Source organism: Xiphophorus hellerii, chromosome 19 (genome assembly GCF_003331165.1).
Source record: "Xiphophorus hellerii strain 12219 chromosome 19, Xiphophorus_hellerii-4.1, whole genome shotgun sequence".
Lineage (NCBI taxonomy): Eukaryota > Metazoa > Chordata > Actinopteri > Cyprinodontiformes > Poeciliidae > Xiphophorus > Xiphophorus hellerii.
Window position 1 is genome coordinate 10,692,900 of NC_045690.1, and position 25,305 is coordinate 10,718,204.

Genomic DNA, 25,305 nt, shown 5'->3' on the forward strand with positions numbered 1-25,305 from the left:
TTTCTCCGCCATTAGTGCATTTAGTAGCGCTTACACATATTTGATTGACAGCACTAAAACCTTCCTCCTAGCTCTGTGTGGGTTTTGACCAGGAGCAGTGCATTTCTTAAATCAGAAATAGTAGCACTGGGAGAAACCAGAGGAGCTAAACTTTTTTTCACAGATTATTTGTCTCATGTTATACTGCCATGACATAGTGACAGTTTTAACAAATAGTTTTTAAAAAATACTTTTTTTTTATAGAAGTTACATACTGCAAATTTAAAGACACATATTTGGATGTGTTTATACTAGAATTATCAATATTTTACATCTATCCTGTCCTTTTTAAATGGGGAAAAAAATTAAGCTGAAAATACAATTTTGAATGAATGGTTTTCCTGCTGTGTTTTTTTTTTTTTTTTTTAGAAAAATTGATTGCCATTCATGCCTTAAAAATGATACTTTCACGTCAGTGTAATTTGCAATTAAATATTTATTAATTTAAAAAATATTGCTTTATTTTTATCTCAACATTTAACAAAATGACATTTGGTTAATTTGTTGCTCCAAAGTCTGTTTATATCAAAAAGGCTCCAAAAACAATCAAACTAACAAAAGAAAGCAAAGATACTGGAGAACAGAATCACAGTTAGATATGTTATTGTCTTTCAGATTAGTATCAGCAAAATAAAAGGCTGTGCAAAAATACAACATGATTGTAATTTTTGAGTATGTCAGGGCTTTGGTTGGACCCACACTGTACCCTGCTCTTCACATCTTGCAGCAAGATGGCACAGTAACAGGAATGCTCTTTGCCACTCTGTGTGCAGATCCTTCAGAGTAATAAATTAGTAATAAATGTCTCCACATGTGAATTGTACCAAGCAAGTAAAGTCAGATACTTTTCAGTGTGGAGATAGTTTATCCCCTCTATTGTTTATTGTTTAATAGTGTAAAGAAAAATCCTGATAAAGAGGAAGTCACAGAGGATGGAGAGGGCTTTGTAAATGACCTAAACCTTTTTTACTTTTTTTTTTTTCAAAACAACAAGCAGGCTGGAAACGCCTTTCACTGCTTTGCACAGAACCAGGCATTCAGCTCTTCTAAGATAACCAGGTCATTTGCATTCCTTTGCACAGCTTGTTTTCACATGGGCAGCACTTGGTCCACCACAAAACATGCGGTCTGTGTGGTATCAGCTGTAGATAATTTCTGCCTGTGGAGCCTGTATCTGAAGTGGTCAATCAAAGCCGCAGCAGAGGTCAACCTTGTCCTTAATTCAAGAGTGTGCTTCGGTTTTAGATATGTCGTGAGTGTGTTTGCACCTTTACCGCAATGCTTAACATGCATTGTAACTCTGGTCATACAAAAGTGATGCAGTTATTCTTTTCAATGGTATGTGAGTGTATAAATACAGGCTTTAGACCATCTTTAGCTTAGGATGTTCTGTTCCTCTTATTGCTTTTTACTCTTACTGCTGGCAGTGTTTGCAGCTTTATTAGAGAGGAACATTGGGTGGGAGGAAGCCATAGAAAGAGGAAGCAGTATTCACATGGCAGACTCAAAACCAAACGCATCAATGGAAGCAGATGCTTTGTTTTAATTCATGTCGGTACACTCCCTTTACACCACGAGTCATGTGATTTGTCACAGAGCGTTAACGGCCTTCTCTAGTGGTCGACTTCTGCTTGCCAACTCAGCCGTTTCTCCCAGAGAGGTCGTTCATGGGAACTCTGCTGCTGGGAAGCTTTGGTGTGGACTGCGGATAAAGTGCTCCACTGTGAACAACATGAGCTCAATACTGACTGACTCATGGAAAAGATTAGGGATGCCAAGGGGTGGAAGTGTGTGAATCTGCATGAAGAAAAAGAAAGTTAGTGTTCTCATGTAAGGTTCTTCATCCAGCTACACATTAAACTGCTGTCAAACGTTGATAAATCTCATGCTGTAGCCACTTTCTGTCTTTCAAGCTAAGTACAAAGAAAATATTTCAATTTCCATGCACAGGGGAACTCCAGATATCAAACCGGTTTCATTTTTCACAACAATATAAAGTTTGTTTGACAGTTGTGGCTGGTTGACCCAAAGATGCACAAATGAGGTTTGCATTGATGCTGAGAACTTGTCAGCAATCACGTGAAGTAAAATTGTAAAAAAAACAAACAAAAAAACATCTGCAAGGCATTACCTGCATTTCACTGATTAGCTTAATGATGGTTTGTGCTACATAGATTTTTATTTATTAGACTGAACCTTAATGAACAGACAAAGCTCCACTTCTTCAGCTTGGTAGAATGGTATTGGCCTTTTTGGCCTTTAAGGAAGTGCAGCTCTCTGCTCAGTGGCTGCTCAGTGCTCCATTCTCACACTGGTATTATTTCACATATTTAGGAAATGCTTCTAAGGAAAAGTCCCCATCTGGACAGGAAGGCAGTGAAACACAATATGGATTAAATTTCTCTTAAATTCAGACATAGTTCTATAAAAACATATAAACAACACTCTGTCTCCTTACTCCCCCCCCTTTTTTTTAAACTCTCATCAACTTCCCGTGCTCTGTTTATCCAAGCTTCAACCTTCAGTAGTCTGGAGAACAAGAGGAAATGACTGAGTTTTCCATCAACTGTACAGTGTTGCAATTAGCTCATGTCAGTAATGATTTGTGGCAGCTCTTTTACTGTAAAATACAGCTCCTTGTTTCAGCCTGGGAGTAGACACGCAGAGGTCTTGGCTGTCTTTTGCAGAGTCTGAAATATCAGTGTTTTCAATGTAAACAACTGGCATATATTTGATATTTTGTTAGTATCTTGGGTATCTGAATGCAGCTTGAGCAATGCAACATTTTATTGAGGCTCAAGGACATTAGCATAAAAGATGCAGTGATCAGATATTTGTGGGCCACCTAATTTTGAACAAATTTTATTAAATAATTCTCTAACCTTCCTGATATTAGCGCTCACTACTTCCCACAGTGGAAGCAGTCACTCTACATTTAAAACAAAGACAAAATTGTAGTAGTAACACAGTTTGCATCTGTAAACATCAACATTGACGTCTCTATTAGTAACTTAGAAAATGTAGATCTGTATCTTAACTCACAGATTTTCAAATGGCTGCCAACATTTCCACATCCAAGGTAAGAGTATAACAGATGTTGGATGAAAGTTCAAATGGATAAAACACAATAGCATAATCAGCCTTCCAGGTATCTGCTGAAGTCAGCTATGAGTCAATTTGTTCCTTCACCAACTTGAATAAACATTCTCATGGCATATGTTTTAGTCCTTTAGTATTTCGTACTCCAGTATGCATGTTAACATCCTTCTTTCACGCCTAAAAATGTCATTTAACAAACGACCAAAAACTATTGGAGTACGAAATGTTACAGGAGTAAAATAATGTAGCTGCCTAAAGAAAACACTGACATCATAGAGCTTGTTTTTTTTGTTTACCTTTCTCAAATATTGACACCTACATTTTGTGTTGTTCCCAGAATCTTCTCAGTTGTCATCGTCCCTCTCAACCAGTGACCATGTCAAGGATAACATAGATTTTGGCCCAGACTACTACAGCCAGATATGCGTGGAGCCACTGGACGGAGAGGGCAAACGTCCCGTGAGCCTGGTGTCCACCTTGTCCTCTGGTTCATCCGCTGATAGTCAAAGCCTTTTTGGAAGTACGGCAGCACTTCCGTCCTCTATCACAACTCCCCTACCAAGCGAGGAATACATAAACCTGGAACTGAGCCCGACACAAGGTACCAACGGGCAGGCCGGAAGTCAGAGTCCTCACCTCAAAAGTTCTGGTGGTGGCTGGCGGCGGCATCTGGAGGCCTGTGTGATCAACAACCAGCGGAACAACAACACCTCTGCCAGCAGACTGGCGAGGGGTAAATTCCTTCACATGACTGCTTCGCCTGTTGTCACAGACACTATGGCGCCCAACCCAAAGCTTACCTATGTGGACCGAGTTGTCATGGAGATTATTGAGACAGAACGCATGTACGTCACAGACCTTAGCAGCATAGTGGAGGTAAGTTTATACTCAAACTTAATATGTGTTATATTATTTTATGTCAGGTCTTGCTTTTGTGGGTTCTAACACATTTTCTTCCAGGATTGACCTTTTTTTTTTAAGGTCCATCGATCTTACCATCAATTCTAATCAACTTGGTTGCTTAAAAATAAGCATCTCACAGCGTATTGTTGCTACCACCAGTGGGAACGGTGTGTTCATGGTGACTTCCAGTGTTAGTTTCCTACCACACACAGAGTTTAAGATATAACCTCAGTTAAATTTTGGCTTTATGCGACCACAGCTTTTCTGTTTGTCGTGTTCCCTACAGGACTTGAGACTTTATTTTTGCAATGGCTTTTCTTCCTTCCTTTCCCATAAAGGCCAGATTTGTGCATGACCATCAGTTGTCCTGTCAGCAGATTTTCCCACCTGAGTTCTGGATTCATGTTCTACATGTAGTGTTAATCTCCTTGCTCCTTCTTCTTCCTGTCAGTTTAACTGGGTGGCTATTTCTCAGTAGGTGTGTCACACTTATTGTTTTCAGATGATAAATTGTACAGTTCTTCATGATATTCTAAAAGTTTGAGATGTAGATTTTTAAGCTCTGCTTTATTGTAGAGATGCCTGGTCTGTTTTTTAGCCTTCATGATGCCGTTTGGTCACTAATGTCCTCCAACAAACCTCTGAGGCCTTCATAGAATAACTTGTTTAATGCTGAGGTGAAGGTGATGTCTAATTTACTGTAACAAGGTGACTAATGAAGGCTACACTGGATTTTATTGAGGGATGAAGCAGAGCACATATGTCTCCAAGTCTCTTTATGTTGAAAACTATGAATGAATTTGCTTAAATTTGATAATTACAGTCTGTTACCTATAATTCCAATAAAGTGGTGTGAGAACTTTGACGGGAGATTGAATTCATGTTGAGCCATCATTGTATATTGTTGCCAATAATATGTATTTTGTGTATATTTGACCCATATTGGCACTTGGCTGTGACATAGTGTCTGCAGTGCTCATTAGAAGTACTATATTGAATTTGAAAAGCCAGACACCGGTGCAGAGAGCTTCCACTCAGTCTCTTGGATGGGGAATAATGTCTCCTGTGTTCCAGGCAGCTGTTTGTGAACTAAAAGTGTTTTGGAACCCTCTGTTGGATTTTGCTTCTTCATTATGATTTTCCTTCTTTCTAAATGGATCAGCCAGTGGACAAAAATGCATGCCAGACATCTGGTTGTTGCTTTCTCTTTGTTTACAGGTTTTCTTGTTTATAAAGATGAAAGCTGACAAGCAGTTCATAATCTGGACTGGCTTTCTTGCATAAACACTGTGTATTTACAGTGCAGTGAAAGTTTACAGCCTGTGCAGCCTGGGTTTATAGATCGAGCACTCATATTTCGACTGAAATTGGGGGTTCCTAGTGCAGACATTACCAGCGACTGGGTTTATGTGCTTTGAGATTGTAAAAATCTCCTTTGAAAAATGAGAAGAGTAAAATAAATGGGGCAGTGATGATCTTACAACTCAATTATCACATTTTCTACTTTTGTAGTCACTGGCAATTGCTTCCAGAAAAGAAAATTCCTTTTCCATTGGTCTTTACTTTTTCTTTTCGGGATCATTACAAAGTCTGAAGACGGTAATGGCTTTAACATGTGAGGCATTTCTGAGACTGAATGGCAGTAAAAGAGCCAGCACCCCTCCTCACCTTGTCTCAGACAGTGCTGGCGTCTAACATTTGCTCTGAGAGCATGCGCTGCCCTAGATCAAGTTTGAGTAATGGCTTGCTCCTGACAGACACTTCTAGGATTTGTAACTATTTTAGCTGACAGCAGCAGCAGCTTGGCCTGGTCTTGGTCATACAGGCCCCCGCTGCAAGCTCCTGCCTTGCCTGAACTCTCCGGCTGCCCCGGCCAACACAAATACCCCCATCTATCCACCAGCTGAAGAAATAACACAGATGAAACGAGTGCAGTTGGGATTTCCATAGGCTAGTGTGGGAACACGACTGGGCACAAATGAAGCCTCTGTCCTTTTATGATTACAGCCTGGCTTCAATCATTTTGATTCCATGCAGTTAATTTCACACCGAGCCTTAGATCTGACAGAAACATGTGAAAATGCTTCCTCTCAGTTTGGCTTTGTGTGTGTGTGTGTTTTTTTTTTTTTGTTTGTTTGTTTTTTTATAGGAAGCAAAGTCCAAGCTTCAACTTAATACTGACACTGAAGTCATGAGCAGCTGTTTGACATATTGATGTGTCTGTGAGATCCACCTTATCAGGCTCAGTCTCAGCTGCGTCCGTGGGATCCAGATTTGAAAAGCAGCTGGTTGACCCCAGCTGATACCACATGCTGGAATACGTCCCCAACAACTGGCCAGAACACACCCAGAGCAATCATTTTGGTTGCTGGTGTGTGCGGAAATACTTGGCTGCTCTTTTTTTCACTTAAACTCTTAAAAAATGATTTATATTACCCATATCAGTGTTACAGCCCCCAAACAGCCCTCCCTGTTCTATAATAAAGAACAGCTTGTAGCACCAGACTATACAAAACTTTAAATCTCATGGTATGCCAAAGGTCACATTTGTGGTGGATTTACCTTTTTTATATATATATTAGAGACCTTTTACCGCAGCTCATTCAGTAATTCATTGCCTGTAAGCTGTCGGATGTGTTTTGCAGCTCTCTATCCAGGAGGCTGCTTGTGTGTTCAAGGTGTTTACTTGTGCATTCTTTATTTATCTGTTGCATATTTGTTTAGGCTCCTTTTTAGCCCACTTCTTTACCTTGTTTGGTGATGTTTGCATGCCACTTAGGTGTGCCATTAATCAAATACGATGAGGTGGGGGGAATCACAGATGTTGGCGTGCTATGTCCATGGCATTTTTAGTTATTTTTATCTACTTTTAATAAACTCCGGAGGTCCATAGGGAGATGGGTTTCATTTAAGGAAAGTAGCCCGTGCTGAAATTCTGTGTCCTTGTTGCTCAATTTCTCTTCTCTAGTGCACTGAATAAATCTTTAGGAGTCTCAGAGGTTTGTTAGGTAACATTAGGGACTAAACAAACACGTAGAGTAAGGTGATGTGACCATATAAGAACAAATTCAACATTTTGTCCTGCTTGCAAAACACTCTGTGGCAAAAAAAAAAAACCCCAAAAAACTAACACTACACATTATTATGATCACATCATTTGGTAAAACATGGTGGTGGCAGCACCATGCTGTGAGGATGGTTTACGCCAGCATGAGCAGAGAAGCTGGTCAGAGTTGAGGGGATTTAAAATGGAGCGAAGTACAGGAAAATCATGGTGGAAAATTTTTTCAAGGTAGAAAAAGACTTGAGACTGGAGCAGAGCTTCACCTTCCAATTTCAATATAATGGTTTAGATCAATAGAAATTAATATTTTAAGCTTATTGTTCAAATAATGTTTCTTTAGGGAAACCTAAACACTACTATATTTTTTAATCTAAGTGAAATTATGGTATTTTTCTCCTAAATAAGTTGTAACAGCTAGATAAGATGAGTTTCATGTTGACAGAGTTGGCCCAAGGCATAAGCAGACTGAGACCCCGATTTAGGCTTTGGTCAGAACGCTGAATCTCAGAACAGATGTTGCTCATTTTGCTCCTTCATCACTTCATACTATTGTAGATAAAGTTAGTGAATAAGTGTATTTTATAGCAACTTTTACAAATAAAAATCACAGTTTTTCACAAGAGTATAAACAACAAGTATAAACAGAGTATAATCAAACATTCTTAAATATTTTTTTTACTGAAAGGATTAAAGTAAATGAAATCATATAAACAACTAAAAACTATCAAATAAATTATGGCTTTTTCATTTTATAAATGACTATTTTTAACAGTTTTGTGCTTAAAATTCATCAGTTTGTACAGGTCTGGATTATGTTTCAGATCTTCTTTGACAATCAATGTTTTACAGCAATTTTCTGTCATTGAAGCGCATTCTTACTGTAAGGAAGTGAAGTGAATGCCAAGCAGCAGGAACCAGGAAGTTGCTTACAGTCACTTTGTTTTGGGCAATGATCTTTATTCATTATAAAAGTCTAGTGTCCTGAACAAAAAGTAGAATACAAAGGTCACAGAAAGTTAATAACACTATACCTGCCACTTGATTATTTGTAATGCTATTTGTTTTAATAATTAATGAAAATTTGAGTTTGTTTCTGAGTACAAAATGGAAGTGCTTACTGGAAAAATGGTGAATTGACAGAGAACCTTCTGAAATTTTTTAAACTAATCTAAATGATCATAACATCTACATTTATTCAAAAGAAGTGAAAAGTGTCCTTTGTTAAAGATGGACAGAATATTTTACTTGATATTTTTGTAATCATGATTTAAATGTTACCTGTAAAGTGGACATGTCTGCAGTAGTGAGAAGGTAAGTCAGAAAAATAAACCGATCTCAATTTATTTACAGCTTCCACCTTCTATACCTGAATCCCATAGGCTCTGTCTGTTAATATACAGTGAAAACTGACTTCTGTGATTGTCAATTAATTCCTTATTGACTCTCTAGATATGCTGTCTTAAATGCACAACATGTGTACTGTAAAACAAGGTGTTGCTGTGACCTAAAATCTGCTTAGAGCCCCATGCAACCTTGGACCTGCCCTGCTTGTAGAAAAACATCAGTGTCAGTAGCTACCTGCTGCCTCTGCTGGTAGGAATCTGAAAACGCATGTGTGAAATATTTCACCACTGGGCTTAAATAATTACTCATTCTTTCCCTTTTCTTCAGGACTATTTGGCACACATTATCGATTTGAGAAATCTCCCCATAGGGCACGAGCAAGTGATGGCCTTATTTGGAAATATAGAAGACATCTATGAGTTCAACAGGTAATAAATCATCCTCCCCAGTACTAACAAATGAATAATATTAAGAATAAAAATAAGAATTTGTTTTGATGTGGAAAAGTATATAAAAAATGGGAAAACTATAAAAATATGAATGGCCACATATTATTCTTAAGTAAATATTGTTTTGACTCATGATAGACAATAGGAGACTGTGGACAATCATTGTTGATGTTACATTCCTGTGCAGATTACGTGAACAAGGAGTGTGTAGGATGATAGGCTACAAATAGGTTATGCATCAGAGGATTTTGTTTTTTTTTATTTCAACTCATAGCTTGTTGTTGAGAAGCAGTCTGATTGACTTTCACCACAGGAAAGGCTGTGATAACGGGTGAAACCACTGAAAGTCTTGTTGCAGCTGGCTTTAAGTTTCATAATTTTGTGTCTGTGTTGCTTAAAAGGTTCTGTTGCCAAAACACATTAACACTCTTCTTTCCTTGAAGGGATGAGCCTTTCTTTTAAGGCTGCCAGGGAGTTCAAATAAAGATTACATTTAGTTTCATTTGTTTCTATGAAGAAATACTCAGCAGGTGAATACAGGCTCTGTATTTGCTTTAGTATTGCAACAGAGTTTGTGTGTAGGAGGCTAACCAAAGGGAAGCCAAGGTTCTGTGTGTGCAGTGCTATGTTCAATATCATGTAGGGTACAAGCTGTCCTCCAGGAGTCATCAGTACGTTCTAAGTGTTTTTAACAAACACTTGACTTTTATGAAAATGTAAACATGTTTTATCCAAGAATGGTGTCTTTGTTGCACTAATCCCTAAACTATCTGTCTGCATGAACAAATAACACTGTTTACATAACAAATGTCGACAGCAGCACACTTCTTATTGGAAATACCATCTCAAACAAGTGCATCTGCTGCTCTCTGAAAAGCATATACTGCCACCTGCTGGTTATTTCCCTAATTGTATTGTATAATCGCATTCACAATACACATTTTGCTGGGTATTTCTGGGTATATGATTACAACACATTGTGAAAAGTTAGTGCTCTGAGTTTCTTAAACAAGAAAGATTTGATGGGGAATAACCAACAATGTTGACTTAATAAAGGGAAGGTGGAAAGGTTATAGTTCATATTATGAAGTGTCAGCAAATTACTTTGGACCTGAAGAGCAGAGACAGGAACAGAGGGAATATTTAAGAGGGGTTTTATTCTTATACCTTTCCTCATACAAACTTTGTTTTTACTTAGTTTTTTTATCGTTTTTATTCATTTTACGACAGTAATTGTGGAACACTGTCTTACATTTAAACTTAAGTCAACCAAAAATATTGATATAAAATATTACTGTTCTGGTGTTCCTGCTTGAGTTCCAAGCTTTACAATTTTAATTGATTTATTTCAGTGAACTGCTGCAATGTTTGGACATGTGTGAGAATGACCCTGTGGCTATTGCTCACTGCTTTGTTAATAAGGTGAGGAAAACCTTCTCAAAACTAAAAACTATATTAAATTCCTCAAAGAAATGCATTTATGCCTGATTTGTGTTTCCTCCAGAGTGAATATTTTGAAATCTACACTAAATATTGCAACAATTATCCCAAGTAAGTATCCTCAGTTTTTGAAAAAGTTTTTTTTCCATTCTTCAATGAGATTATGAGTGCTATTCCTTGGTGTCTGCAGCTCAGTAGCAACATTGACTGAATGCATGAGGAATAAAACTTTAGCAAAGTTCTTCAGGGATCGGCAGGCCGCTCTGAAACGCTCTCTCCCTTTGGGTTCTTACCTTCTGAAGCCAGTTCAGAGAATCCTGAAGTATCACCTACTTCTGCAGGTAAAAGGCTTCCTCACTAACTCTTTTATTTTAAATTTGTGTATTAGGATTAGAGCAATTTTCTTTTAAACCACCTTATGCAAGTGTGAAATAGCCATTTGCTCAAGCAAAAAGCTAAATCAGTAAAATAAAGATCACAACAGTAATTGTTTAGGACATTCTCTGAGGTTATAATAACTTTGACTTCCCTTAAAGGAAATTGCCAAGCACTATGACCCAGACGAAGAGGGCTATGGGGTTATTAAAGAGGCGATCGACACCATGACCAGAGTGGCCTGGTACATTAACGACATGAAGAGGAAACATGAGCACGCCGTCAGAGTGCAGGTTAGAAAATCCACTAAAGCTTAAAGGCAACAAAGGGGAAAATCTGAGATTTTTGTTTAATTTTTTATTTATTTTAAATAGTGTTTTTTTGTTGTTTTCATGCTTGGCTATTTTCTTTATATAAAGTTTTGTTTCATCACATTAGGAGATACAATCTCTGCTGATCAACTGGAAGGGTGCCGACCTGACCACCTGTGGAGAGCTGGTGCTAGAGGGCACCTTTCCTGTTCTGAGGGCGAAGAACACCCGGACGCTCTTCTTGTTCGAAAAGATGCTCCTCATTACCAAGAAAAGAGGGGAACACTACGTCTACAAAATCCACATCTCAGTACGATTTCTGATTAATTTTTAATGTGATAAGTGAGGAAACACGTGAATAGAATTGGTACAAAGCAAACACATATAATTTCTTGTCACAGTGTTCCACCCTGATGCTGCTCGACAGTGCCAAGGATCCTCTCCTCTTCAGTGTGATCCATTTCAAGCGTCCTAAGCAACCTCATACAGTTCAGGTAACTCCAGCAAACATTTAGTCAATTTCTTTATAAACTGTGAAATGTGGAAGATTGCTTTTTTGGGGGGTGGGGGTATGCCTGTATGCAATATTTATAATTTTTAATGATTCGTAACATTTTTGAGTAATACATTTTGCTCATCTGGAATTGTAGCCTCGAAAAAGTATTCATACCCCCTGAAACTTTTCACATTTTGTCAGGATAAATCTACAAAATGTAGTTATTGCTTTGTTTTTTTTTAAATGGGACTTTCTGAAATAAATCAACACAAAATAGTGCACAACCATGAAGTTCATGAAAAATAACTACTGCTGTGCCCTCAGTAGGGGGATTTAAAAAAAAAAAAAAAGCATGATGCTGCCACTTCACAGTGGCCAATCCTAAAGTAAAACATGTTAGAGGCCCCAAAACACTCCAGACTGGAGTGGAGGTTGATCCTCCAGCTGGACAACAGCCCAAAACATACAGTCATGTTTAGTTTAGATAAAAAATGCTTTTGCTCGTCAATAGATGATGGGAGCACTATAAAAGAAGGACTCCTGGTCATTTGTAGCTCTAACACAGGAGTTTTAGAGTAAGACCAACAGCATACAGATTAATTTACTATGCTTCAAATACAGTGAAGGATTCTGGTGTTTTTCTGTTACAGAGTTGTAATAAATTATTTCTGTAAACATGTTCCAGTGTATAATTTGCCTTCCTCAGACAACTTAATTTGCAACAGAATAATGAGACCTAATACAGAGTTTGAAAACTAAGAGAGTCCAAGCAATGCTGATAGTGTCTGATATTTAAGGGACACTTGAAGCTTTCAACATCCTTAATTTCTAAAAAAAAAAAAGAAAAAGAAAAACTCTTTGGATCCTTTTCATATCAAGTTAAAAAGTATCCCCAGCTGCACAGATCTGTAGAGATGGATGACGTGTTGCAGTTATTAAAGCCACCAACTAAAGCGCTTTTTACATTTACGGTTTGCAATTAAATTAAATTTGTATTTGGTTGAATGCCTTACAAATGTACCCAAGACAACATTTCAGATGGTACAATGGTTCTTCTACCAAAAATGACCTTAGTGTTAATTAATCTTTTGTCGCAGTTGCAATAGAATTTGAGCAAACAGTCTCCATGACAACCATTTGATGCTATCTGTGTATGTGGAGTTCATGCGCTGTCTTGAAAAGTATGAAATTGCATAAAAATTTTCATGACTGGATGAATATGAAATGTGTAAATTGAGTAATGAGTTTTCAGACTTTTTTTTGACTTTCTCAATGATAAGTATCAGAATATCTGTAAATACATTTATTATTGATTGGACCAAAGGCTGCTAACTGAATTTGATTTAGATGCTGAACAAATGATTGAAATTTCTGTTTTTGTTTATTTTTCAGTTGGGGAATTTTGTAAAATGAAGGCTTCACTGATAACAGATTATCACAGAAGATATGTATTTAATCTAGCATCTATCATACTTAATATCATCGTAGCAAAAAAGATTGAAATTTGTCCACATGCTTGACAGTAAAATAGCCCTTTTGTGCACTGCAGAATCAGAAGTCAGTTCTAGCACTGTGTTGTGAAAAACACCTTGAGAAATGTTTTTTTTTATCTATGGCATTTAAAACTGACTGAAAAATACAGGCTCAATGATAAGGGACATAAATGTGGAGTTTGCTAAACTATGGCAACCCTCTGCTGTAACAACGGAGGTCTGGAAACTGACAATATGCTGTGCTTTATGACAACTGTGATGTATGGTGGAAGATCTGTTATGCTGTGGGACCACATAAATGGAACTTTAATATAACAGTTATGTGCTTAAATATTATTTCAACAGTCAAATCAAATCACCAAGCACCAACCTTGTAAACACATTATAGAAGAGAATAACATTTTATGCTGTAATAAGTGATTGTATTAACAGCAGGTTTGTCAGGTCTCGGTTGTGTGAAAGATAATTATTTTCTTTTGTGGGATTCCCCTCTGTGTCTTCAGGCAAAGTCTGTGGAAGAGAAACGTCTGTGGGCTCATCACATTAAGAGGCTCATTCTTGAGAATCACAACACCATCTTGCCACAGAAGGTAAACGTCGTCCTTTCACACAACATGTCTTTCCCAGCGACGTCAAAAGAGTCTTTAACTTGTCCCTTCTGTCTTTGAAGGCAAAAGATGCCACTGTGGACAACTGCAACTGTAAGTGTTACTAATGGAGCATCTCTACTTAAGTCAGGGACCGTTTAACTGTTGCCACAGCTACCACAGATGCAGCTAATAAAAAGAGAGTGGCTGTTCATGTTCTGTGAAGAATATGGAATGCTTATTAATTTTCCAAGATGTCTTGGCTTATAACCAGCTCATCCATGTGCAGAAAATTGCTTTTTGTAATTGCAGCTATGAGTGTAATGACGTCTCCTTCCGTTTCTCAGATTCTGGGAAGTGTCAGCGTAGTCCGGAGAGGATGATGAAAGCAGAGTGCTTCCAGAGTGACAGCTTCCATCTCAGAGTACGGAATGGGAGGAGAAGATCTGGTATATTTATGTCCGCTATCTATCTAGTACATCACACAGAAAAATAACTTTGCAATGATAATATGGAAACTTTTTTGAATTTGCAAATTTATTTATTTATTCTTTCAGAACCAGTTAAAGAAATCATAAAGAGCACCAACGGTGGGTATATTTTTATGTTTTTATTTAATTTCTGTAAATGTTCACTAGGATTTTCTCAGATTCACAAACACTGCTATAGTTTGAACTGCATTGTGGCTGCAGTCCAGTTATACATCATCTCTCTGCCACCAAGGTTATTCTGTTGGATAAAAGCTGCTGTTCACGTCTCCATTGAACTTCTGCTTTGTTCTCCTTCAAAGACACCTGGACAACAGTTCAATGGGCACGCACACTCACTCCCACTCCTCCTCACCCATAATGAAGTTAATTATATGCTGCTTCGGCCGAGGCCTTTTGTCACTCCGAAGCTCTGTTCGGTACTCAATCTGGGCCCCGCCCGTCAGATCTGTGTCTTCCTGTTTCATTGATTGGTCATTAGAGCAGAAAACATCTGTATTCCTGTTACCCAGTCTCTCTCTCTCTCTCTCGCTCAATTTCTCCAGACGATGTAATGAACAAACCACTTTAATGTCAAACCTTCTCATCTGAGTAAGGGAGTGGTTCATCACTTCCTGACAAATTGCATCATGTCCAGTTAAAGCCTCAGCGAACAAGATGCTACTTATTGGTCTTTACCTAATCACAGGATCTCCCTTGAGTCTGAGGCAGACTAACAGCTGCCTGGATGTGGAAGCAGAGATTGTCTCCTTACCCCTAAATGCATTTGAAATTCAGGATGTTACTGAACATGATATCTGACCTCTTATTGACATTCTTGTTTGTTTTTTCTCCCGGTGCCTTCGCCTCAATCTTTGTTCACTCTGCAGCTATTTTGAAGGTAAGTTAAGGTAATCCAAACTGGGTCTTTATTAAGCTTGGGGAAACTATTGCAATGCACTTTGCTGAGGTTACTCAACCTTAAGTCCTACAGTTGATATAAAAAGTGTCATGCCCTGTAAAAGTCCAATATGAACAAATGAGAAATAATTTGAAATAAAACTAGAAAAAGTTTTATTTAAAAACTTTTTTTACTTTAAATCTCACATGTATCTATTTAACCGAAACATCTGTTAAGAGGGAGAAAAGTATTAAAAAAATATTAAAAGGATGCACTAATCTTGCTGCAGAAGTATGCACAACATCAAAGTCGCACCAAGTTGAAGCACTTTTAATTCAGTCTTCCTGAGGGTTCTATCTATAGCAATGTTAGATAAATTGACAAAAGAAAATAAAAATAAATCAACTGTCCGAGAATGAGATTAGACATATTCACACTCTTAACCCTCCTGTTATGTTCCGGGTCAAATTGACCCGTTTTAAAATTTACAAATTAAAAAAAAAAAATAGGAGCATTTTTTTTGCATGAAACGTTTTCTATTTGTCTTAATAGGTGCACTCTAGACATAAGTTGAAAATTTATTCATGTTACACATTTGTACCAAACCCTAGGTCTACTTTTTACATCGATACTGTTCGGGTCAATTTGACCCGGCAGTCAGGTTAAAGTGCAAAAAAAGATTTTAAAATGTCCAATTCTATATGTTTCCTTGCAGTTATGAACCATATTTCACCACACACACACTCACACACACACACACGCAACCACACACACACAAGCCCACTTTCTCACTATTCTCTTTACTTCACTAGGAAACTGCGAGAAAGCAGGTGTTCACACAACCTTTGACGGGAATCTTTTCTGTTCCTGTGGACAAACTCCACCCACTCTGAGTGACACTCAGCAGAAGTGGATGAAAACATAAATACTCTCTGCATGACTCATTTATCTTGATTTTAATCAGCGGGTCAATTTGACCCAGAACAGTATGTGTGTCTCAAGTTCAATTATAAAGATCACCCTTTGGTAAAAAAAAAAAAGTATAATATAAAATAATTTACCAAAGGTCAACTTCAAGGAAATTATTGTTTTTTTGTGTCTAGGTTTTTTTCAGTGGACATTAAAAATCTAAATTCCATTTTTTATGTCCAAATGAGTAAATGAGCAGGTTGTCGTCATTGATCCTTAATTTCTGAGAAATAATAAAACATCATTGCACAAATATTGATTGAAATGGTTAGTATTGGAGTTAATAATCAGATACAAAAATGTTTTGGAGGAATTTTTTGGTTTCTGACACTATTGCATGATTAAACACTCCCTGGGTCAAATTGACCCACGAACATTTTTGCTGTACCCTAGAAACGAACATAACAGGAGGGTTAAGGCAAGTCTGCTACAAAGCATCTTATTTGCTTTGTAGCAGTCAGAAGAAAGATATGAAAACATCCACAGCAATTGATGTACACCAATACAGAGTGAAGTCGGTGATCAACAATTTGTTTAAATTAGATGAAAAGATGAAACTGAAATGGCCCAGTAAGGCTGGAGATCCCAACAACAACTCTGTAAATTTCACACAAATATTAATTGTCTTCTACCTGGACCACAGAAAACATCCAGATCTCATTAAAGTCCTTTGAAACCTTGGAGGAGAATGTTTCACTTGAAGTGAAACAGCATCAAGCTCTGGGGAACCCTTGTTTATTATCTGTACAACCAGACAGTCCTGCAGCTCTTTCAGCGCTGCTTTCTGCCTCTTGTTTGCCTCCCTAGCCAGTTTCCATGTTTTCCTTTCAACAATTTATTGAGATCATCCATAATGTAAAGATACTGTGGGCTTTTCTTTTACCTAATACTTTTGTGAGATGAGATTTAATCCATCTGCAATCTATCCACAGACTTTGTTTCCATCTCTAAAGGATGCATATGTATGGAAAAATCCAACCAGGGCAACAGAATTTCATTTTAGGTTAATCAGATTCACTGTAATTGATGTTTATCCAATAACAATTTTGAACTGCATCAAAATGGTGCATGAAACAAAGCTGTGCATATTTAAGCAACAAGTTTATTGCTGCTTTTTAAAATCACATTTTCTTCAGTTTTGTGTTTTGTCAGTTGAGTTTGTCATGTTAAATCTGTCAGTTACTTATAATCTTCTGATATTTTTTTTTACATCACAAATATGGAATTTTAGCAGGGCTAGTTTTGTGGTTGAAAATGTTCTTAACTGCAAATGAAACATCCAAGCCTTCCAGAGCACACTTTCTTTTCTTAGCCTGCAGAAATCACACAGCATCACGCCCGCTGCTGATAGACAACACATCTTGCTTTTTACAGCCTTGCAGTCATAAGATGGCTTTATCACAAACCTTGCAATAACAAACCACATGTCTATGACTTCACGCTACAGCATGCAGACAGTGAAGGCACACTGCTGGGGGATAGGAGCTCCCTGCAGCCAGCTGCTAGTGTCAGCACACTGACCTCCTGTCTAGGCGAGCCCCGGGGTGAGAGGCCGTGTGTGGAGGATCTGAGCAACTCTCTGGAGCGGCTAAATGCAGCTGACAGTGACTCTTCACCCAGAGAAAGAGAGGTGGGGCTGGAGCAGGAGAAGGCAATAGAGGAACAGGAGGAAGGGGAGAGTTGCAAGGATGATGTGCTGATGGGAGACGACCAGGTAGCCGACTTTGCCAGCTCGGTGCTGGCAGCCATCTCCTGCTGGCACTATAGAGCCAGGGCTTTGCTTTCTACTCACTTCACAACGGTGAGGGTTTCTGCCACCCACGGGTTTCCCGCTTTCCGTTCCGTCCCAACCGCTCACCAAAACTAACACACCACTCTGTCTCCCACACTGGCTCTCGTTCTTCATTCCTTTTTTTTTCTTCCTTTATAATCCAAATTGACTCAATACTCACATTGTTCATTCTGAATGCTTCACTGTAGATAAGGGGTATTCAGAAAAACATCATGCATGTTTTTGCTTTTGTTTTTTCAGAGTCAAAATCATCCCAGTTTGCATTTAATTTCCTTTTCAAATTTGTACTGCATGTGTATCTCATCTGAGTTGTTGCTGTGTTTAATAACTATTTATGGGTGCATGACTTATGTTGTTGAGACCATGTTTGCATTTGCATGACAACGAATAGCCTAATATGCTCTGCTAAATGTTGTTTGACTTCAAAGGTTAATGTATCCATCTGATTAAACATAATTAGAATAGTGGGGAGCTTTCTCTTTGATAATCATATTGATGAATATTTTCCCTCTGATTTTTTTTTGTTGGGATTAATTGTTAGTTGTTTAGATTCTGAATATCAATGAATAACATGGTCTGAATGAGAGACTTTCCTTTCGTTTTAGATTTTGCAATTTTTTTGATATCATTTATGTACTATTAATATTTAGAAATCAGTCTCATATTCTATCAAAAGCAATCTACCTAAAAAGGAGGTTTATACATTTTAAATCCAGCGAGCTTTAACAATCAAGAGATATTTCTGAACATTTCTTTGTGTTTCTCAGGATTTAGGATGTATTTTCCATCAATGAGACTTTTTTTTGTCCGTTTACTTTTTCAAACAAGAAATAATTACATTAAATAAAACATTCACATTCAATGTTTGAAACGGTTAACAGTCAGTATGTAAAGTTAAATCTCAATATGGCTTTGACTAATTTTTTAAAATCTTTCTGGATTAGAAAATTAGTCAGAAGCCAAACACAGAGCAGATTCATTACCCAAATTGGCCACTGAAATATTTTTCAGATCATAAAATTGCATCTTGACTACAAATTAATTGTAACAAGAAAATAATTTCTAACTTATTGGAGCATTTTTGCTCGTATACATTGGTTCAACCCAAGATGATCAAGCCTAACCTAACTAATTTTTCTCTTCAAGCTTTTGGACCAATTATGGCTAAACTGTAGGAAATTGTTTGCCATTCACTCCTTGAGATCTTAGATGGAGTTATAAAGCTTGCAAACTTGCTGACTATGACTAAAACGACGTTTGGCATAATGCTGTGCTTTGTTTCCTTTCAGGATGATCAGAATGAGGACACTGATGAACTAAAAGCTGCAGAGGCTGAAACCTGCACAGGGGAGGAAAACACCGACAATGTGAAACAAACTCTCAGCGCTCAGGTGCTCACAAAAGCCCAATATCATATTTATGCCTGCATCCTTTTAACCTCATTTCCACACACATATCTGAGGCCACATGTGATACATATTCACTCTATTAAATCCTCTTCCACCTCCCCAAGTTGTTACTGGGGCCCATTTTCAAACTCTTTCTCTATTTTCATTGTTATTTCTTTGCAGAAATGCTAGTTGATTCAATGTTGCATTAGATTTAAAAATGCAATTATTACCGAATAGATGCCCTTTGCCATGAGCACAGTTGAATCATCTCTACATGCTGTAGATTTATTGTGCTGGAAATTAAAGCACCACATGGGAAGCGTCCCCCCACTTCTGCAGCTTCTGCATCTGAGCCGAGTGAGCCTTATCTATGGCAAACAGCTCCAAGCTGCGTTTTCTTTTTTTATTTATTTTTGCAATTTGCAGGCACCCCAGATGAGCAGGCAACACCTGGACACAGCGTTAGAGCAGCAGTCTAGGGTGACATCAGCAGGATGAAAACCGGATGAGGCTCAGCCTAACTAGTCAAGGATAATTTAAACTGTCCAGGAAAAGCCAAAAGAAGCAGACTGCATTGCCAATGCAAGTTTTTAATTGCAACTCTTGCCCACAGACAATCAGTGCCTTGTAAAAGTATTCATGCATCTTGAAAATGTTAATGTTTTGTTTCTTTACAACCACAAATGTATTTTAGCGAGATTTTATGTTATAGACCAAAACAAAGCAGTGCATAAGTGAAGTAGACGGAACATAACAAAAAGTAAAAAAAAAAAAATTTGACAAGTAGTGTGGATATATAGTCAGCCATGCTGAGGCAATGCTTCACAAAATTCCCTTTTACTGCAGTTGCAGCTGCAAATATTTTTAGGATGCCTTTCCATTGGACCTTTAGAAGGGATTTGATTGTACTTAATTTTATTTAGAGGTATCAGTAAAGGCGACTGAAAGCAAATGCATGACACAATGTTCAGATATTTTTATTTGTTAGAAAAAGCATCAGTCATGTTCTTCTTTGTGTTGGTCTGTCACATGAAATCCATGCATTGGAGTCCGTGATTATATTATGACAAAAAGGTCACTGGATAAAAAACAGGAAGCCTAATAATATAAAATAAATGCAGCAAAGATGTGGATGCTATGAATTAAATTGATTTTAAAATGAACTAATAAGCTAATGAGGTATGAAGAGTGCTTGTCATTAAAATGTGCATTTTTCTGTTAGATAATACTGTTATCGTTTTATGCACAGGAGCTGTGTCATCTAGACCGAGTCCCACAAGCAGAACCAATCAACCAGCTGGAGGTGGAGAACTCCCACTGCCATGATTCTACCATGTTCTCCTCTGAGCAACAAACTGAGACCCCAGAATCCTTGGATACTTCCACGGAAACAGCAGGAGAAGAAGAGGGAGAGAGCATCTCTTCTGGCCTTCAGGTGGAGGAGATGCGTGTACTATTGAACGGTGACCTCTCTGAGGAGGAAGAGGAGGTGCTTTCAGATAATAAAAGCAGTTTGCCTTCCTCTGTGTTGGACCAATTGACCGCTGAGCAACTCATCAGCAGTTTGTCACGACGGAGCAGTCTGGTTTCTGAGGACTTGAGTTTAGATAAAGACCCTTTTCAAAGCCTCTCAGCCCATATGGACGTGGAGAAACAGATGGAGAAAATGTCAGATAGCTCTTCACCAGAACCACAGACCTCCTCAAAGGCCAACCTGTTGGGTCCTGAGCCTGAACTGAGTGAAGGAGAACGCAGGTCCACTCTCTCCAAAAAGGATCAACTTCTCATCCATAAAATCAGGCAATACTATGAGCATGCTGAGCACCAAGACGCTAACTTCAGCCTCAAGCGCAGGGAAAGTCTGTCCTTCATCCCCGCCGGTCTGGTGAGACAGCTGAGTCGACAGCTGAATGATGTTCCAAAGGAGAAGGCCGGTCCAGCCTACAGGAAAGGCCTTTGTAGAAACAGACCCACTTCTTGGTCCGTGTTCGACCTTCCTGGGTTAGAAAAGGGTAAGATAAGTGAACCTCAAAGCTCAGTTGAGGTCAAGATTCGGTCTAATAGCGCCACAGAAGCATTTACTGCAGAGGAAGAGTTCAGGCCTTCGTCTGAAATGCTGAAGGTTTGGGAAGTTATGGAAACTGAGGAGGAGATTCAGGAAGTGAAGCAGGAGGCAGAAGAGAAAGCTGACAGCCAAAGAGTTGAGATCAGCTTGGATACTATAGAGGTCAAAAACAGTAATCAACCACCAGTGATAGAAGAAGAGCCTGAAATGTGCTCTGCTGCAGACACTTGCTCCGTGTCTTCACCTACGGCCAGTTCCTCCACAGCGGAGCAGGGTTCTGCTCAGCTCTCAGAACGGTGTTCGTCCCCAGCATTTCAAGAGAACGACAACTTCCACCCCGGCCATTTACCCAAGAGCATTAGCTTCCAAAGCACCATAGACGAAGACCAGATCCTGCACGACATGGGGAAGATGAGAAACAAGGTGTTCCAGCTGGCTCGTCAGTACAGCCAGCGCATCAAAAACAACCGGCCCGCAGGATGGCAGAGGAGCCGACAGGCTGCACACCAGGAAGGTCTCCGGAGTGCAGCTGCTGTCCACCAGGAGAAGCTGAGAAAAACTGGTAAACAGAACATCATCGATCAACACTTTTAGAGTACATCTTGAGCTTCTTCACATTCTTTCACATTACAACCACAAACTTCAAATGTCATCACATATTTATCACAGCTTTATGTGTAACAGATTAATAGTAAAACTGTATATTTTTTTGCAAACACCTGAAAAGTGTGTCGTGCATTTGAATTTTGCAGAACCATCACTGCACATCACTGCAGACTGAAATATTTGCCCATTTTTCTTTGCAAAACTAATTTCAGATCAGTCTGGATCAAGATAATCTAACATTCATTTTAAAGGCCTGCCACAAATTCCCAATAGAATTTGAGTCTGGACTTTGACTGGACCATTCCTTCACATGAATCTGCTGTTATCTAAGCCATTCTATTGTAGCTCTAAATGAACGTTTACCATCGTTCTTCTTGGGAAAGGTGAACATTTGACTTTTGCTAAATCTACTTTTCTATCACCTTTTTTTCCCTATGGAAAAAATCATTCCCACAGCATGAAACTAGTACATCTGCCATGTTTTGTCATAGGGATTGTCTCCTCAGGATGTTAGTTTTTCCACCATGTAGACAACTGTATTTGTGTTACATTTATCATGTAGGCCAAATAGAGCAATTTTGGTCTGATCTCAACATCTGCTTGCTGTGTCTCCTATATATCACAAACTGGAAATGAGACTTCTTATGGGTCCCTCATTATGTTTAATTACCAATATGCTCCAACAAACTGAGGCATTCAGGTTAAATGGGAAAGAGTGGCTTTTGTGACAAAATGTTAAAAAGTTCAAGGGTTATGAATGATTTATCACAGTTCTGCATTAATCTGCCTTTAGTTGTTTCTTAAACAGAAACTTGATGCAAACTCCTTGTATTTTTGTCTCTGTTTTCATGCAGGTAAGCCTAACTTAAGGTTGCCCATGAATCTTTGTGAACAGGAAGTCATTCCTGAAGTTTGTTCTCCAAATTCGGACCAGACACCATCTTCTCCCGCAAGCTCCCAGGGCACAGCCCCACACAGCCCTCAGTCTGAGATCTTCCACTGGCCTCACGTCCAGGAGCTGCGTTCAAAATACACAGACACCTCACACTCTCTAAGAACACACTGTGTCTGCACAGAACCAGATGGGGTAAAGGAGAGCCGTGCCTCTCATAAGTACAGAAGCTCGTCAGATCTCCATTCAGCTCCGACAGACTGCTGTAAGAAATGTCTCCAGGTAGAGGACTGGCCTCAGCAAAAGAAGGGTTCCCTGCTGTGCAGGTGGAGCTCCTTAGACCACATGCTGGGCTCTGTCCCTCTGCATGAAGTTCAGAACCTTCAAGACCGTTCGCGGACTCGTTCACCGTGCCACAGAATCCAAGACGAGGATGGGCTCCTCCAGGAAGTTCGTAACAGCACTAAGTCACTGAGTTCTGGGAAGTCCTCAGAAAGCAACCTCGTGAGGAGTTTACGGGAGAAGTTCCAGAGCTTAAGTACAAGCTAAACAACGTGCACTGTGTGTATTCAACATAAACCTGGGAGATGATGCTAGATGATGCTTTCAATGTTTGTTCTGCACATTTCTCCCTCAAAAACTCTGTGCATGAGGTTTCTTATATAGGGGACGAGGTGCAATAATTTTAGCACCAGTGTAACATAAAAGGGATGGTATGGGCATGCCGTCTTTAAGACAGTAAGATACAGTTACATTTTAACTGTATTTGTTTGCACGTTACAGTTTTGTGTGAACATATAAATACATATATAGTCTCCTGTATCAAAAAAAAGTGATATGTTACCTACTGTTGGCTGCTATAGTCATTAATATTAACTCTGCAAACTATCAGTGCAGAGTTTCTGAGAGCGACGGCTAAGAGCTCTCGATTGCCAGTAAAGTCTTACTTCAGACACCAAAGATGGTTAGATTTTAGCCTTTGCTGTGTTTTGATGCACAGGGACTGCAAAATATGCTTCCACATTTTCCTGAGCTGCTTGTAAAACAGTTGTGCACATCACTGGAGCTTTATTTTTTTATCAGCAACTTGTTTATTTTCATGAAAGTTATTTATATGTCTGTATATTGGGATAGTTTTGACCATGTGTAAATTCCAGATACTCAGAAACTTGTTTATGGTTATGTACAGCTGCCCATATTTTCAATAAAAACAGAAATTCTAAGGCTGCAACATAATTTTTCTTTGTCAATAAAAGATGGAATCTTCTGCGTAGGGCTGGCCCACAGAATTGTGTTAGCAATTCAAGAACCAATTTTTTTATTTTAATAGATTCATGACACTTATTTCTAATGCAACCAGAAATGATTACAAGCCAGTGATTCCTTGTGGACGATAAGGACTGAGAGTGACTTGTCCAGGTTGGTGAGGCAGATAGATGGAGATGGAAAGGATGTGCAGCAGATCAGGGTGATTAAGGGGTGGGAATGTATCAACAGGTGCCAAGTGTGGGATTGGAGAGCACTTTGAAGAGTTGATGAATGAGGAGAATGTAGAGCAGAAAAGGTGACTGTCGTGGATCATAAAGTAGCTAAGATTAACAATGAAGTCAGGCAAGCTTTGAAGAAGATGAACAGAGGAAAGGCAGGTGGTCCTGATGACAAACCCTTGGAGGTTTGGAAATTTCTAGGAGAGGTGGCAGAGGTTGACTGGGTTAAGAAGATCTTGAGTGATAAGATGTCTGAGGAGTGAAAGAAAAGTGTTCTGGTGCTGATTTTTAAGAACAAGGGAGATGTACAGAATGATGGCAACAACAGAGGAATAAAGCTAATTAGTTATGGGAAAGAGTAGAAGCGAGGCTTGGGTCAAAAGTGAGCAGCGTCACAGTTTCATGCCAATAAAGAAGTGCTGCAGATGCTTTTCACTGGCTAGTTTACTGGTCACAGTATCACTGGACTCTAACTACACCTAATCTGTGGCACACTGTAAGGAAAATGAGGGATTTTTATGGTAGAAATCCAAAATAGATTGTTTAGATGTAATCTTTCATTCAAAAACACAAAAGGTGGGATGAAATACACTTTGGAAATTTCAAAAGATTTCTTTTAAAAGATTGATTGAAAGATCATGCTGAGGGTCTGTTCTACTGTCTGTGAAACTGGCAGTAGAACAGTTCATTGTTCACAGAAAATTAGAACAATGAAGGAGCATCATCTCCAAATAACCTTCACCTCAAATCAAAAGAAAAGTGGTTCAAACTTGGACAAGCTGAGTATTTTTATTACATTAAACTTCTGTAATGACATTGATCCAACTCTGTGAAAATGTATCCCAATAAACTATCCAATTTACCGACGTTTAAGTGAGAATAGTCAGCCAGAATTGTGCTAAAAGTTTGTTGATGGCAACAAAATGCACAACGTTTCTCTGTAAATTGCTAAGAGTTATTTAAATAAAAGTGTGTTTATTTATGTAAGCCTGTATTTGCATATTTGCAATCCTTGGGTGAATCAAAGAAGAACATCCTGTTCCTTAACAGTCGATGTAGTTGTTTGTGTGATAATCTTCTGATGTGGTATTATACTGAGGCCATATTTGCGGCTGAGTTCAGTTCACCCCGAATT

General features: G+C 38.6%; 1 protein-coding gene across 6 annotated transcripts in view; it reads left to right on the forward strand.

Annotated features, from left to right (window-relative positions):
* LOC116708777 (pleckstrin homology domain-containing family G member 3-like) overlaps window positions 1–25,152 on the forward strand; it is a 41,121-nt gene extending 15,969 nt beyond the window's left edge. For 3 of the 6 annotated variants that reach the window (XM_032546791.1, XM_032546792.1, XM_032546789.1), the window contains exons 3-19: window positions 3,476–4,014; window positions 8,777–8,877; window positions 10,251–10,320; window positions 10,403–10,449; window positions 10,529–10,679; window positions 10,875–11,006; window positions 11,152–11,334; window positions 11,426–11,518; window positions 13,517–13,603; window positions 13,684–13,714; window positions 13,948–14,049; window positions 14,158–14,190; window positions 14,958–14,968; window positions 17,385–17,738; window positions 19,019–19,120; window positions 20,370–21,747; window positions 22,646–25,152. In XM_032546791.1, the coding sequence (XP_032402682.1) occupies window positions 3,476–4,014; window positions 8,777–8,877; window positions 10,251–10,320; window positions 10,403–10,449; window positions 10,529–10,679; window positions 10,875–11,006; window positions 11,152–11,334; window positions 11,426–11,518; window positions 13,517–13,603; window positions 13,684–13,714; window positions 13,948–14,049; window positions 14,158–14,190; window positions 14,958–14,968; window positions 17,385–17,738; window positions 19,019–19,120; window positions 20,370–21,747; window positions 22,646–23,232 (4,001 nt within the window). In that variant the 3' untranslated portion in view covers window positions 23,233–25,152. The remainder of the gene's footprint in view (window positions 1–3,475; window positions 4,015–8,776; window positions 8,878–10,250; window positions 10,321–10,402; window positions 10,450–10,528; window positions 10,680–10,874; window positions 11,007–11,151; window positions 11,335–11,425; window positions 11,519–13,516; window positions 13,604–13,683; window positions 13,715–13,947; window positions 14,050–14,157; window positions 14,191–14,957; window positions 14,969–17,384; window positions 17,739–19,018; window positions 19,121–20,369; window positions 21,748–22,645) is intronic. The other 3 variants (XM_032546790.1, XM_032546793.1, XM_032546795.1) reach the window with 3 other exon arrangements.
* The last annotated feature ends 153 nt before the right edge of the window (window positions 25,153–25,305 follow it).